This window comes from Athene noctua, chromosome 4 (genome assembly GCF_965140245.1).
Source record: "Athene noctua chromosome 4, bAthNoc1.hap1.1, whole genome shotgun sequence".
Taxonomy (NCBI): Eukaryota; Metazoa; Chordata; class Aves; order Strigiformes; family Strigidae; genus Athene; species Athene noctua.
This window is the reverse complement of record NC_134040.1, coordinates 38,202,457-38,215,778: the sequence shown is the minus strand read 5'-3', so window position 1 is coordinate 38,215,778 and position 13,322 is coordinate 38,202,457. Positions and strand designations below refer to the sequence as shown.

Here is a 13,322-nt window from a genome sequence, read left to right as displayed (position 1 = left end):
AGAACCAAGGAAAAGCAAAGATATTTGACAACACTGAAGAGCTCAAGGGGCCTCTCCTTTTATCTGCCCATCATAAGCCATCTTCCTGTCAGGTCTGGTTTAAAACAAGTAACTCTCCTTCGTTGCAGCCCTGTCTCCTTGTTTGAGTGTAACAACAGTACATTAGATAGTCAGATCTTCATTTTAGAAGATAATGGTGGGTTTTTTTTCCTTCTAATACTAATATCTTTCAGTAGGAGGTATACAGAGTGTCAATTTTTTTTAAAAAAAGGATAAGCATTGTCTTTCTAACAGCTTATAAGCACCTTTTAAAATAAACTTTCAGATGCTGTCAAACCCTTGAAAAACAGAGAAGTGTTGTATAGCTATAGCCATAAGCACACAAAAATTGCAATGGTAAAAATCACAGTAACATGGAACCTACAGAGCCTGTGTGATTACAGCCTATATTTTTCATATACACATGTGCATGCACACACACAGAGGAAGAGACAACTGGTGTGAATGTGAGCATATGAAGAGTCATAAGACCATGATCTTAGCTTTGTAGTTCCTTTTTTTAAAAAAAATTTTTACTGTTTGCATTGCCCCTTTGAAAAGGTCACAGGCAGAAAAAAGGCTGTGTTGTGAGGCAACATGGTAAACTCCCTCAATGAATATTTTTATGTATTTTTCAAAACATCTCACTGTGCAGCTAAATCACATGTCATAAGGCAGGGACTGTGTTTAAAGACCATTTTTCCTCTCCTGTGGCTGGGTCTCGGCTGTCACTGTGAGTGCAGACCCCTGGAGCTGGAGAGGCTTTTGTTCAGCTCTCTTTACCTTCCCCCTTCCCCGTGTGGCAGCAGGCTAACATCAGGATGTTAGTAATGTGCAGGCTGCCAAATGCGTTTTAAACCCCTATCTTCAGACTTCATTAAGGGAAAAAAAAATCAACCGAAGCTTTGTGCTACCAAGTGAAGCTGGCAGAAGACATGTTCAAGCAAAATTATGTCGTCTTTTACACCCCGCAGTGAAACTGAAAGTCCTGGCCATGGGATGGAGGGACTGCTAAGATTTTCTGAAGGTTTATGAAAAAAAACTATACACATTAGCAAAACAGAATTTATTTTTGCATATGACTGAATGGAGAGGGGGGTGGGCTTCCAAGCTACAAGTAGCTGGTAGTAGGGAATGTGTGTTATGTGCTGACCCTGCACTTAGACTTGCTCCTAAGCATTTGGGGTTGGGGTTTTTTTGGCTTTTGGTCAGTAAAGCCTGGCCAGCCATGCTCTCCAGCCCCTGCCCACCCAGGGGACACTCCTCAGCCCTGCCTCACCTGCCCGTGCCTCTCCCAGCAAGGCTGGGGCAGGCTGGCTCGGCTCTGGGGCTGTTGCAGAAACATACGGGTTGATGTTCTTGGCTGCTGTTATGTAAAAGCCTGGTCACCCCCACACTCCTCACACCCACCCCTGTGCAGGAAAACACAAACTGCTCAGGGGTGTTAAGGTGCTGCTGTTCTTGTCCTTTGTAGTCGTCCATCCCCCAGTGCTTTACTTGTTCCAGAAAGGGCATACAATGAGAAAAAGATTAAACTGACCCTAAAATACATGCAACAGCTTTTCCATTTACTTCAAGATATTTTTAACCTACTCACAAAATCAGAGGCAATGAAGGGCTCCTGGCTTCAGCAACTAAAGATTCAGCTGCAGATAAAAAAAACATTTGCTAATCAGAGGGGGTTTTCAAGTTCCTGTATGCGATTATTCATCCTCATTACTACCATGAAGTACTAACTTCAATACCGAGCTAATATCTGAGTCACTGTGACGCTGCTGTTAAAAAGCACAATGTTGGCAGCCCTTGTGATTGGCTTCTAAAGCTTGCAATAGTTGTGCTTTTCTCAAATTGCATCTGAAGCGAAATAGTTCAGTTCAAAAGTTTCAGCTTTCATTAAATAGGTAAATTTCATTTTTCTGCATGGTGCTAGTTAATGATATATCAATAGATATAAGTTCTCTGTTCTGTATATATAAAATGATGAGCAGAAAATACGTATATTCACATAGATTTTTTGGGCATCATAAGCATGTAACCTTGGCATCATAATGCAACAGTTTGTGGGGGGGCAGTTGTACAGAATTCCAACTTTTTGTTAGAGCAGTGAGGTGACTGTGTGGCACATGACACTCATGAGAGTCCAGCACTAATATCTGCTTTGAAGCTCCAGCTCTTGGGCTCTATGGGTGAAGGGCTCTTTGAGGTCGCAAAGACTTGGGTTGATCAGGGTTGCCAGGCTGCCTGCACAGGGCAAAATACGAGACACAGGACTGACTCCTGTGAGATATGGTTGGGGCAAAAAACTCAGGAAATAAGAACACCAGCCGTAATTTTAAATCAGTCTCATGGTTAGTGGGTGGGGGGAAAGGGCCTAACAATATTTACATGTACTATTTCAGGATAAACACTAATATTGATTTTTTTTTTAAAAAAGTGTATTTAAAAATATGTAGTGCGAAGAAGTCAGAAGATGAAATATGAAATATAAATGAAAGTGATTTATTTTTTTAAATTAAGATGACTTATAAATGTCATGTCAATTAAAGAGAACACACAAGTTTCTGGTAGTTCTGAAGCTGTAACTACCAAAAAAAAAAAAAAAAAAAAAAGCCATTACTGCAGCAGCTCAGAAAGTGCAAGTGAAACTATGTAGTTTTATAGTGTGTTTCACTCAGACTGACCTGAAGTAGTGCAGGACAAAGCACTTGCTATTTTTACAGAAAAGCTGCTAGGGAAGGCCGGGAAATGCTGTTTCCTTTGATGAGCTTTGCCTCCTCAAGTTAGAGTCAAGTCCAAGCACTTTTCCCCATGTTTATACACTGTTAGTGCTGGAGAATCATAGAATCATATCTCAAGTTGGAAGGGGCTTGTAAAGATGGAGAAATCACACAGACTGACTCCAAAAAATGCATGCTGTGCTCTGGTTATATTAGGTTGGTTTTCTGCTGATGATATAAAAAAAGAAAATAAAACCTCCTTCTTTCAGCTGTAGGCAAATACTGCTTTCTATTTTCAGAATATATCTCTATTTTGATTGATTACTACTACTCCCATCCTTTCCCAGCTCTTTTAAGGCTGTCTTCTGCACCCCGCTTTCCCCCAGCAGTGAGCAGGATGTTTGCAGGTACCACAGGCTGCCGGATGAAAGGGAAGCAGCCAGTCAGGGAGCCTGAGGCAAGAAACTGTTGTACCAGAGCCACTGAGACCCAACAAAGGCTTCGGGGAGAAACTCTTGCTTTTTCAAGCCAGATAATTCTTCTCCTATAGACTAGGATCCTTGTGTAGTAAAGAGAAAGAACCATTCCTTGAGTCATTCCCCACAGGACATATTTTAGGCCAGTTCATCTACCTGTAGTAATGTTTGACTTACATTTTTAAGTATTTCATGCGAGAATAGGCAGGGCTAAGGAGCACACAGAGCTGTTATTTTTATCCCCTAGCTTCTCACTACTTTTTGCCAGCAAAGGGGAAAGAGATCTGTGCCCAGCAAAGCTGACTGCTTTCCACTGCCCAGGCCCTGAACACAGCAGCCCAGCATCACAGGGGAGGAACTGCACCAACCCTATACGTCTGGAGCTTGCCAACTGCTGTAGGGGTGAGGGGCAGTGACACCAAACCCCCGTGTTGGTAGCAAACAGTGTCCAGCATACACTACATCAGTCTGAAACCATTACTCAACAAGGCTGAGAAAAAAAGCAGAATGTTCCTGTCGGAGAGTGAGATGTAAATATTGGATTACAAGACTGGAAGTGAAGTGATAAAAAAAACAACCAACCCACCACAAAACCCAGACAAGCTAGTTGTCAAAAACATACCTGAAATGGCTCTCTGAGCCCCACTGGGATGAAGACCCCTCCACCTCCCCTCCTCCCCCAGCACCTTCTAGCCCTTTCTCGGGGAGGGGAACGGGCTTCAACAAATACTTTGCCCTTAGTTGAACGTTAACTCACAGAAGCAGCTTCCCTGATTAACCTTCTGATTACACCCTGTGATTAACTCTGGCCACTGCTAATGGAGAGGCTGGCAGCCTTTGCTTTTATAGCCTAGGGATTTGGTGCGCCTTCTTCTACGCATCAGGAAGTAGGGTAACGTTTGGCTGACACTCACAATAGAAAAACATTTTTGGACGTAAATGCCTTGTCTTTGACTTAATATAAATAACACTAACACAAGGTGGGCATGAAGGGCTCGGTGTCCGTGTAATTTTGTTGTGTGGGGTCCGTAATCCATGTCACAAGCGAGGTGCTGGTGTCCTGCCTGCAGGCTGCTCAGGTTAGCTGGGTGGGTTCTAACACACCCGAGAAAAGAGCTGGATGTTTGGCCTCAAGGAGATTTGAGGCACATTTGCGTCTATCATTCCTCTTCAAAATGCCAAGTTATTTCCACTTCTTAGTGGTGAAGCACAACGTGTGTGTGACTAAGGTGCAGCTCGCAGGTGTGCAGGGTGTTTCGGTGCAGAACAAGCTCCAGTGGAACCCAGAATTTCTGTTTCCCCCCCTGGGTTTTGCTTGCATTATTCTGCAGACACTGTGCTGAGGTGTACCTGCTGCTACCCTCACCCCTCGCCCTGTGTAACTGTGCCTCCCTCCAGCAGCCACGGGCCTTTGCCCACCCCAAAGGGGAAATCTTGCAGGGCCGGGAAGGAGCAGGGAAGTCAGCTCAGTTCCTGGAATCTTGCCAACAATGAGAAGTCTGTGGGGAACAAACGATGAGGTCATTTCTATCAGAGGTGCTACGGATGTGTGTTTGCATAATAAAAAAAATATCCCTCTGACTTCCGTCGGCAAAAGCTGGGGGTGATGCAAACACAAAAAGTCCCTGGAGATACGAGCAGGCTCTGGGAAGGCACCGTAACTAGCATGTGGAACAGGCTACTAAATATAGCACTGGAAGCTGCAATTGGGAATATATTTTCTGCAATGCTAACCAATTAGAGGGAGTGACATTATATTGGTACTCAGTTTCCACCAATTTCCATATTGCAGCTGTTTATTTTCTAGAAACTCCCCTTTTTTAGAGAACTGTTGAAACTGTGTGTCCGTAAGGGATCTTCGGTGCTGGTATTGTGATAGTGATGCTGCGATTGCACCACTGGAAGGACCGTAAAAAGAAATACGGCCAGCAAGGGCTTTACAGCTGCTGCTGAATCAATTACATGCATTTTTATTTAGAGGTGGCATAAAGCATACTTCTCTTTTACACGCTCGTACTTCACTACCTGCTCTTAAGGCCATTTCACAGACCAAGGAGTACCTGCCACACTGGTAGAGGTCCACCTGTCACTAAATGCCACCAATCAGCCGCTTCCAAAGCTGCCCGGGAGGAACAGGCTGGGTCCTGGGCTCGTGCCTCAGAGCTGTGCCAGGAGCCCTGACCTGCGTCACTGCACCCTTCATACCCTCATCTCCAGAGTCACCCTTCTGAGCCGATGGAAACAGTGCTGCAGCCGAACAAGGACTAGTGATGGGTATTCTCTGCGTGCTTGACATAAAAGCTAATTGCTCTGCTCAACCAGCAGCCAAACACTGTTGAATTATACTCAATGTGTGCCATCTCACACAGTAACGACTAGTTACAGAATAGCATCTCTGGATGGGAGCGTAACAGCGTTCCGTAACCAGGAACGATGCAGTGGCTGAGCAGTGCATTTTAGCAACAAACTACTAGCAAGTTTCTCCTTTCAAAATCTGTTTTAGACCAAAGGAGAATCAAGGCTGCACTGCTTTTAGCTATTAGCAATCACGACAACGTCTCAGGGAGTCTTACTCTCTTTTAATGTACAAGAATGGCAGTTTATGTTAATCAAGGAGAAAAACCCCACCATTTCATCACAGACTATTTGGAGTTATGCCAGAAGCATCTGAGGATGGGGAAAGTAGTCACGCTCGGTGCTTTGATGCTTGCTGACAGGCACTATACCAGAGAACAAGGCACAGCATCACTTCTTGAATTACAATGTTTGAATTTCTGTATTAATGTGTGAATTTCTGTATTAATGTTTGAATTTCTGTATTAATTCAAACATCGATACCTTCAATGGACATCTGAAATGACACCAACTGTGTTTTGGTCAGCATAGGCAAACACATGAAGGTATTTAGAGCCAAGGCCAGAAAGAATGCGGCTACTGTGGCCCTGAGTTGAGCTGCTGGCCTGAGCACTGAGGGATGTGGCCAGTTCCCCCAACAGAAGCCGAGCAGCAGAGGAGGCAATGTGTGACTAGCAAAGGGCTGTGGGAGGAGGAGGCCAGTGGTTAGGGCTGCTCTCTTCATCCAAGTACCTTTCTTTATAATCCCAGACATTAATAATCTTAATGGTTAAAGTCAGTAATGGAGACACTTGGAAAGTACCTTATGTACAAAGAGGTGCCAGAGTTCACTAGGACTTCCTCAATATGAAGCTTCGGGTATTTTTCTGGTCGAGATAACAACAAAAGTTGTAGAACATCTTCAAATACAAACTCTTCAAAATCTGAAGATGTTTAGTCCTAGAATTTTAGAAATAATTTAATAGAAACTAACCATCCATCTCTGCACCTCACCAACCCCAAGAGACTAGGAAGTTGGGACAGGATTTGCTAACTTGCACATGCCAGGATTAACTGCATATTGTAATGCTAAATTTTGATGACGTAGCTGTGGCGAGCTATTTTGAACCAAGGGTGTTTTAAGTGCACGTGTGATAAGCACCAACTCAGAGGACAGCCTGGAATTTTGTCTGTACAGTGCTTTCATGAGGTGAAGGCCTTCATTTAGGTGTCAGAGACCCTTTACTACTGTTATGAGAAAGTCTTCAGTCTCTAGAAAAAAACTCAACCAATAACAATTTAATTCCCTCTCTCTTGGGAATGGGAAAGGCACCTTCTACGCTGCAATAAGGTATATCTTATCTGAGATCATTCCTGGAGTTACATGCCTTGTGGTGGGCAGGACTTAGCCTACTACTCACAGCACTTTCTCAGGATGGGAACTTACTTTCCAAGCCCTGTTCAAATGGACCTGCTGTGTTAATTTACATGTTAGGATAAGTCATCTACCACTTCATGCTCAAGGCCTGCAGGCAAGACGTTCACTTGACAGGCACCCCTAAGCCGACCTGAAAGTGAATCATAAAGTACATAAGGGAATTTTATGCACCTCAGGAGATGATGGAAGCTGTAGTTCCTTAGTCTAGAGGACTAGGAGGACCTCTAGAGAACCTCCAACAGAGGACCTTGGTCTAGATCTGTAATAAATTTTAGCAGAATGGGCCCCCAAATAAGCATTTTTTAAAAAAGCCTTTTAAGTCTCCAGTCAAAAAAGAAAAAGCTGAACTGAATACAGAGACTCTAAGTTACTCTCTAAGAGGAGCTCCTGCAACTCCAGTTTCTACCACTCTCTAGCATTGCACTTCAGCACTAAAACTAATCATACCAACACATGCACACCCCACAGAATCCACATTTTGACAGAGGTACCTGAAAGGCATTGGCAAGGCTTTGTATCATAAACTTCACCTACACCCATCCCTGCCAAGAAGAAAAGGAAAAGCACCCTGAAGCTCAGTAATGAAGTGGGTCCTTCATTATCCTATTGTATCATCACCCCCTATTGTATCATCCAAATAATTCACTGGGTAAGGGAGAGAAATTGAGATAGCAGTTGGAGGGGGGAATTACTCCACAACCAGTGTCTTTTAAAAATTAATTGTATTTAATATTTGAATGCCTCAGGCCAGCACTGCTAGACAAATTGCACAATGAATTCTAGTGGAATAAAACACGATTTAAGAACAAAAGCTGGAGGAAAAAATGATCACGCTTTCCAGAGGCAATGAGGTATTTTAACTATACAAAGTCTGAATGTCCAAAACCATCTTCAGATCTTCCCCTCTGAACTGTGATCTTTGCTGAACGTCAGGCATTCAACAGTTCTCTCTTTCTGTGTTTTTCAAAAGGGCAAGGAAAAGTGCGTAACCATCTTTAAAGACGAAGAACATCTTACATCTGTCTTGCCACATTTTTAGACTAGTAGCTTTAAAACGTTTGACCACTTTTTCAAGTCATTCTGATATATGGTGGAGGTTTGGATGCATCTTCCTCTGCATCTAGGTCCTGGGCTGGAAACCGATCTGGGAAGTTAAAAATTCTACCCCCAGGGCCTGTGTGGGGAAGGAAAGAGGAAACCATGAAACCTGGTGTAGACACTTGCACAAAATCCCGAGTTCCTTTTGCCTCAGAGTATTTTGGTTGTCAGGGTTTTGGCCCGGAATGTAAAGCTTATTCAGGATGTTCCTGCCACGTTCCTGGTGAATATCCAAATACATGGAGGGAAGAGTTACTCACTTTGTACAGCGCAAACCATTTCCACAGCCTGACTTTGGTCCTCACTAGGTTGCAACCACTCCTGAGAAAGAAACAATGCCATCAAAAACCTCATCTGGGAGTTTGTTCAAGAATATATACCTGAACTCATTTTAAAAGTCTCTGTAGTCCACTCCTCCTAACAAGTTTTAGTTTGAAAGTTTAAAGCGGCCTCAGATTACTCATTCAGTATTGCTAGTCAAGAACAGCTGCCTGGTAACCTTTATTCCTTACCTTGTAACTATTAATTCCTTACCAGATGAGATGGTTGGAGGTACATGTTAAATACAGCATGACAATTGCTCTAGTAGCTGGTATTTGTTGAGCTCACTTTGCAGAGACACGCGGCGTGTGCCCCATCACTAGAGGTAGAGTCCTCATAAATTAGCAATAAAATGTGGTGTGTCATCTCCCCTACATTTCACACACGGTACAGGAGATATTTTTATTATTGAATTTGTAGTTCTAGGGATAAGGCATCTTGGTGTGTAGCTATCAGTAAGTCTTTGAAATGGCGTACCAGAAGCATTTGTTGGTTTAAGGGTGGGAGAAGAAGGAACGGTTTTTGAGAGCAGGAATTCATAGGAAATTGGACCACAGTAGCTCCAGCACTAACAGTTTGGAAAATGGAGATAACTTATGCTAGGTCTTACACAAGATGGTAAATAAGAGGGAGGTAGTAAAAAGAAAAATACAAGAAGTATAAAACCCTTCTAACATGCACTTAATTTCTTAGAATTAGCCCTGGATGACTGAGGTAGAGCTAAAGCTAGGTTTATCAAAGAAAAACACATCTTCTCTCCAGTTTCTTCCCCTCCCACCCACACTCAGTACAGATAAACGGTGGCCTGGGGGTCCTCACTCACCATCCCAGTTACACTGTCGTAGCACGAGCAGCGTGGAAGGCTCCGGCATCCCAAGTAAGCCATGACCAGCACAACGAAAGCACTGCAGATAGAGGCAGCTAGCATGGCTACGTTAGCACCCTTGACTACTTTATTAAGTATGAACTTCTGCAAGCAGAAAAAGAAACATTAAAGCCACATTGAAAAAGTCCACACTGAAAAAGTTAAGTTCTCCACCAAAAAAATATTCTAATGACTGCAAGAATGCTGCGATGGCATCGTAGGCGACTGATTCAGAGGCAGTGTTATTTAAGGCTTTTCTTCCTGTGCTCTGAAGAGCAAGCCAAGCGTGAACTTCAAATATGAAAAGAGCAAGCAGTAAGAGAAGGCTTCTGATTAAATATACGACACTATGCAACGGCATCAGGTTTGGAAATAGCTTTAACGATGAGTACAAACCCAAGGAACGGCTGCTCCTCTTTGCACTGAGCAGGAGAAATGCCTTCTCACTGTATTGCACCTTAGCAGTCTGACATTTTGATTTATCCTGCAATAAACTAACAAACAGCTTCATCTACCTGGAAAGTCTTCATCCCCACCGGGAGCCATTGCTTGTACCAGGTTTGAGGTACAAAAAGGCTAACTCATTCCTTCTTTTCAGCTTTACTGTGGAGGATACACTTGAATAACACTCGGTTTTAACCAGCTGACCTCTAACTGCTGTAACTTCGTCACCTGAGGTGCATGCTGGAAGGGAATTGAGCCTAGGAACTGCCATCTCAAACCTGGCCAGCCCCTACCCCTTTTCACAAGCAGCACCACGATTTTTTCCTGGCACAACCCAAACACTTTTGCACAGCAGCAGTGAACCCGACCATGGTGAGTTTAGGTGCGTACCTAGTGTGGCCACCTCTGGGACAAGCTGTTGCTCCCAAGCATCTGCTTCTCAGATGGGCATCCAGGCAAGCCAGGTGTTCGTTCACACAGCCACCAATACCAGCCATGCTGCAGCAGCAAGCAGCTATAAAGGGTCTATCTAGCCCTGTGTGGTTTTGTGGTTTTCAGTACCTAACTTGATACTTAACTGTAGACTTAATACAAATCTTTTTAAATGAGTGCCCTGCTGCAGGCACAACTTTGAACTCTAATTTAAGCACCCTGGAAGTCTGGTTTGGTTTCCAAGTCATGCCTAATATGTTTGCAGATTAAAACAGTCATGTTCCCCAGTAATAGGCATGATGTTGATACTTACTGTATGGATAACGTGGACTGGGGCAGAACTCAGCTCCTCCTCTTCGCCATAGTTCAGTGTGAGGGAGCTATAAACTATTACGACGAGGATGGCAACACAAGAGAGTATGGAAGCAACTATCAGCACATGCACCTAGACAGAAAAAGTAAAGGAGAAAAAGAAGGGGAGCAGGATTTTAAACTATCCTCTGACAAATCAATGCCACTAATACAGACAAAATGTACTTAGAAGCATTGTAGGTGCTAGCCCTTGATCTCACGTAACACTAAAAAGTACCTGGTAGCAACAGTCACTCAGAAGCCAAACACAATGCAGTAAAAGTGTCCATGATACTGAATTTCTGAGTTACAACTGAGTCCCAAATCTTAACCACGGGTGCTACCTGGACCCAAAGACTTGGTTCTTAGCAATCTCTTTCTTATAAACAGTATCCCCCCTTGAAGTTTACATGGCTGGAGAAACCTGCCTAGGAAATGAAAGCCAATTAACTTGTTTCCTATTTTAGTGTACACAATTCTTCGTAACAGGAAGGAACACCAAAAGAAATGGATTCAAAAGCAAGCGTTTTTACAGATTTTTTCTTGCTATTAGAGCCAGTGCTCGTCTGCTGCAGCAGGAAGTGAGGTAATGCCGCATCCTCCTTTTGCTTGGGAATGTAGCAGCTTTTATGAAGATAACTCAAGGAAATAAGCTCTCAGTCCTGCAGAAGGGCCAGCCAGCTCATTCCCTAACAAAACCGTTTTCAGTTGCCCCAACAAGATTTTGGCCCCACCCTATACACACACAATTCCCCCTCCCCGCCCTCCAGGCTTACAAGAACTGGATTCTTCCTCTGAGAGGAAAACAGAGCCAGGACTCCTGGGACTCCCATCACCTGCAGAGCACAAAAGGAGTTGGTAACTGGGAGACAAGTATCAGATTCAGAAGATAAACTACTGCAGAGCAGAATAAAAACCCTCGTTTTCAAGGCTTGGACTGTTGGCTCAGAAATGGAAAGAGAATTGCTGATTTCTTCTGTTTATCTCCGCAGCATCTCCCGGGGGGCAGGACACTGCATGAAATTCATCTTGCCCACGTGCTACCCCCACAGCAGCAACTCTCCTACTGGCTTTACAACACCGACCAAATAATAAAACGGTTCAAATAAGTGTGATTAAAGTGCTAAAAAAGCGCACTGCTTTCCCAAGTCCTTATGCATCTTGGAGGTGGAAGAAAAATATTACTGACAGGAGACAGGCAGCCTCTGGATGGAAGAGAGCACTTCAGTACAGCTCCCTTGTGACATGGCTCACCAGGGCATGACCAGTGACACCATGGAGTGAGGATGCCTGCTGCCTGCTCCTCCTTGCAGTACAGAGAATTAGCAGCACCGTGCCATGGGACACAGATCATCACTCAGATGTTCACCTACTCAATGTGAGGATGAAGTGGCCTGGTTGTGGTCATCATGCTTCTGCAAAAACTCTGTCAATTGCCACTATGGCTTGTTTTCTACATTAACCAGTAGAAATGTATTTTATTTAGCTCCTTCAGAGGAATGTCTGCTTGCACTCTCCTGCCTATACCACAATAAGGAAACTTATTACCTAGGTTCAAAGCAGCAAACCAGCAAAGAGCTGGCAAGAAGTCCTGGCCTCCTTCCCACCCCCAAGTTGAGTACTAGTGGGTAGCAGTGGGGGAAAAAAACCCAAAACCAACACAAAACAAAGCATAGAAAGTAGAGTGCAACTTTACCATCCCAGCCCAAATGGGAGCTCTGGTTTTGCCCAGCTGAGACTCCGTTCTGAAAACGCCATCTATGAACCCGCTGACGACGCAGATGGTGCTGAAGGCTATCTGGAACAGACCCAGCACCACCATGTTCCGCTGGTTAAAGATGAAGTATCGATAGCGATCCATCCTGCTCTGATCCACACATAAATCCCGCCGAGGGGAGAGCAGCTCTTCCTAGGGAGGAGAAAGAAGGGACGGGAGCATCAGCGCCCGGGGAGCACAGGGAGTACAGAGTTCAGCTCTTCCTGAGCTCCAGCGGTGAGAGCGAGCAAAGGTGAGCGCTCTTCTGAGGAACCCCACGCTGCTGCTGGGCAGGTGCCTGGGTCACCATTTCGGATGTTTCTGGGGGAAGAGGGGCGATCTTCACCTCAGGCCTTTTTCCTTCGGGCTTTCTGCTGCCCAGATGGGCGCGGGGGGAGGGGGGGGGGCAGTGTCGCTCGTCTTTATGTCCCTTTCCGAAAACAAACTCTGTCCCTGGCGGGGAAGCCGTCGATCCCCTCTACGGCCGGGCGGGCAGGAGCCGGTGGGGCCCCCCGGCCAAGGGGGCTTGGGACCGCCGGACCCCGAGAGCCAGCTCCCCGCCTCGCTGCTGCCGCTCCCCGGGAGCTGCTACAACTCCGGGGCGCCGCCGCCGCGTGTCCCCCGTGCCCCCCCTCCCCGAGCCGGCGGGGCCCAGGAGGCGCCGCGCCCGCCCCGCCGCGCCCTGCCCGTGGCGGGAGCCCCCGCTGCCGGCCCCTCACCTGAGGCGGGGCCTGGCCCGGCCCGGCCCGCACTCACCGGCGCTGCTCCGCGTCCGGTGGAGCCGAGCCCGGCAGCGGGGCAGGTACGGGGAAAGCTCCGGCTCCGCCTCCGGGAGGCAAAAAAAAAAAAAAAAAAAAAAGTTCCGAGTCCGTGCGAAAAAGCAAGCGAGGAGGGTGGGGGAGGCCGCGCCGCGCCGGCTCCGCCCGCCGCCCCCGCCCCGGCGGAGCCCTCCGGCCGCCCCAGGGCCCTCCCGGCGGCCTGGCGGAGCCCTCCGGCTCCCCCCAGGGCGCTTCCAGTGCCCCGGCCGGTGGGTGCCCGCCCTGCCCGGGGA

The 13,322-nt window shown here is 45.9% G+C and overlaps 1 protein-coding gene across 2 annotated transcripts; it reads right to left on the bottom strand.

The window, feature by feature from the left end:
* Nucleotides 1-7,750: 7,750 nt before the first annotated feature.
* Nucleotides 7,751-13,068, bottom strand: LOC141959669 (uncharacterized). Of its 2 annotated transcripts, none has more exons than XM_074903887.1 (7): nt 12,991-13,068; nt 12,212-12,424; nt 11,292-11,351; nt 10,478-10,609; nt 9,247-9,393; nt 8,363-8,423; nt 7,751-8,178 (listed from the first exon to the last, which is right to left on the bottom strand). In XM_074903887.1, the coding sequence occupies exons 2-7, from the start codon at nt 12,374-12,376 to the stop codon at nt 8,075-8,077; spliced, it is 669 nt and encodes a 222-aa protein (XP_074759988.1). In that variant the 5' UTR covers nt 12,377-12,424; nt 12,991-13,068; the 3' UTR covers nt 7,751-8,074. The 2 variants fall into 2 exon arrangements, with proteins under 2 accessions (XP_074759988.1, XP_074759989.1); XM_074903888.1 differs by lacking the exon at nt 12,991-13,068 and adding an exon at nt 12,618-12,979.
* Nucleotides 13,069-13,322: the final 254 nt, after the last annotated feature.

Excerpts from the sequence above, each read along its gene's own strand:
- LOC141959669 (XM_074903887.1), bottom strand. The coding sequence starts at position 12,376 with ATGGATCGCTATCGATACTTCATCTTTAACCAGCGGAACATGGTGGTG. Across the intron at positions 11,352-12,211 it reads CTCCCATTTGGGCTGGGATG|GTGATGGGAGTCCCAGGAGT; the intron begins GTAAAGTTGCAC and ends TGTGCTCTGCAG. Across the intron at positions 8,179-8,362 it reads AATGGTTTGCGCTGTACAAA|GCCCTGGGGGTAGAATTTTT; the intron begins GTGAGTAACTCT and ends TTCCCCACACAG.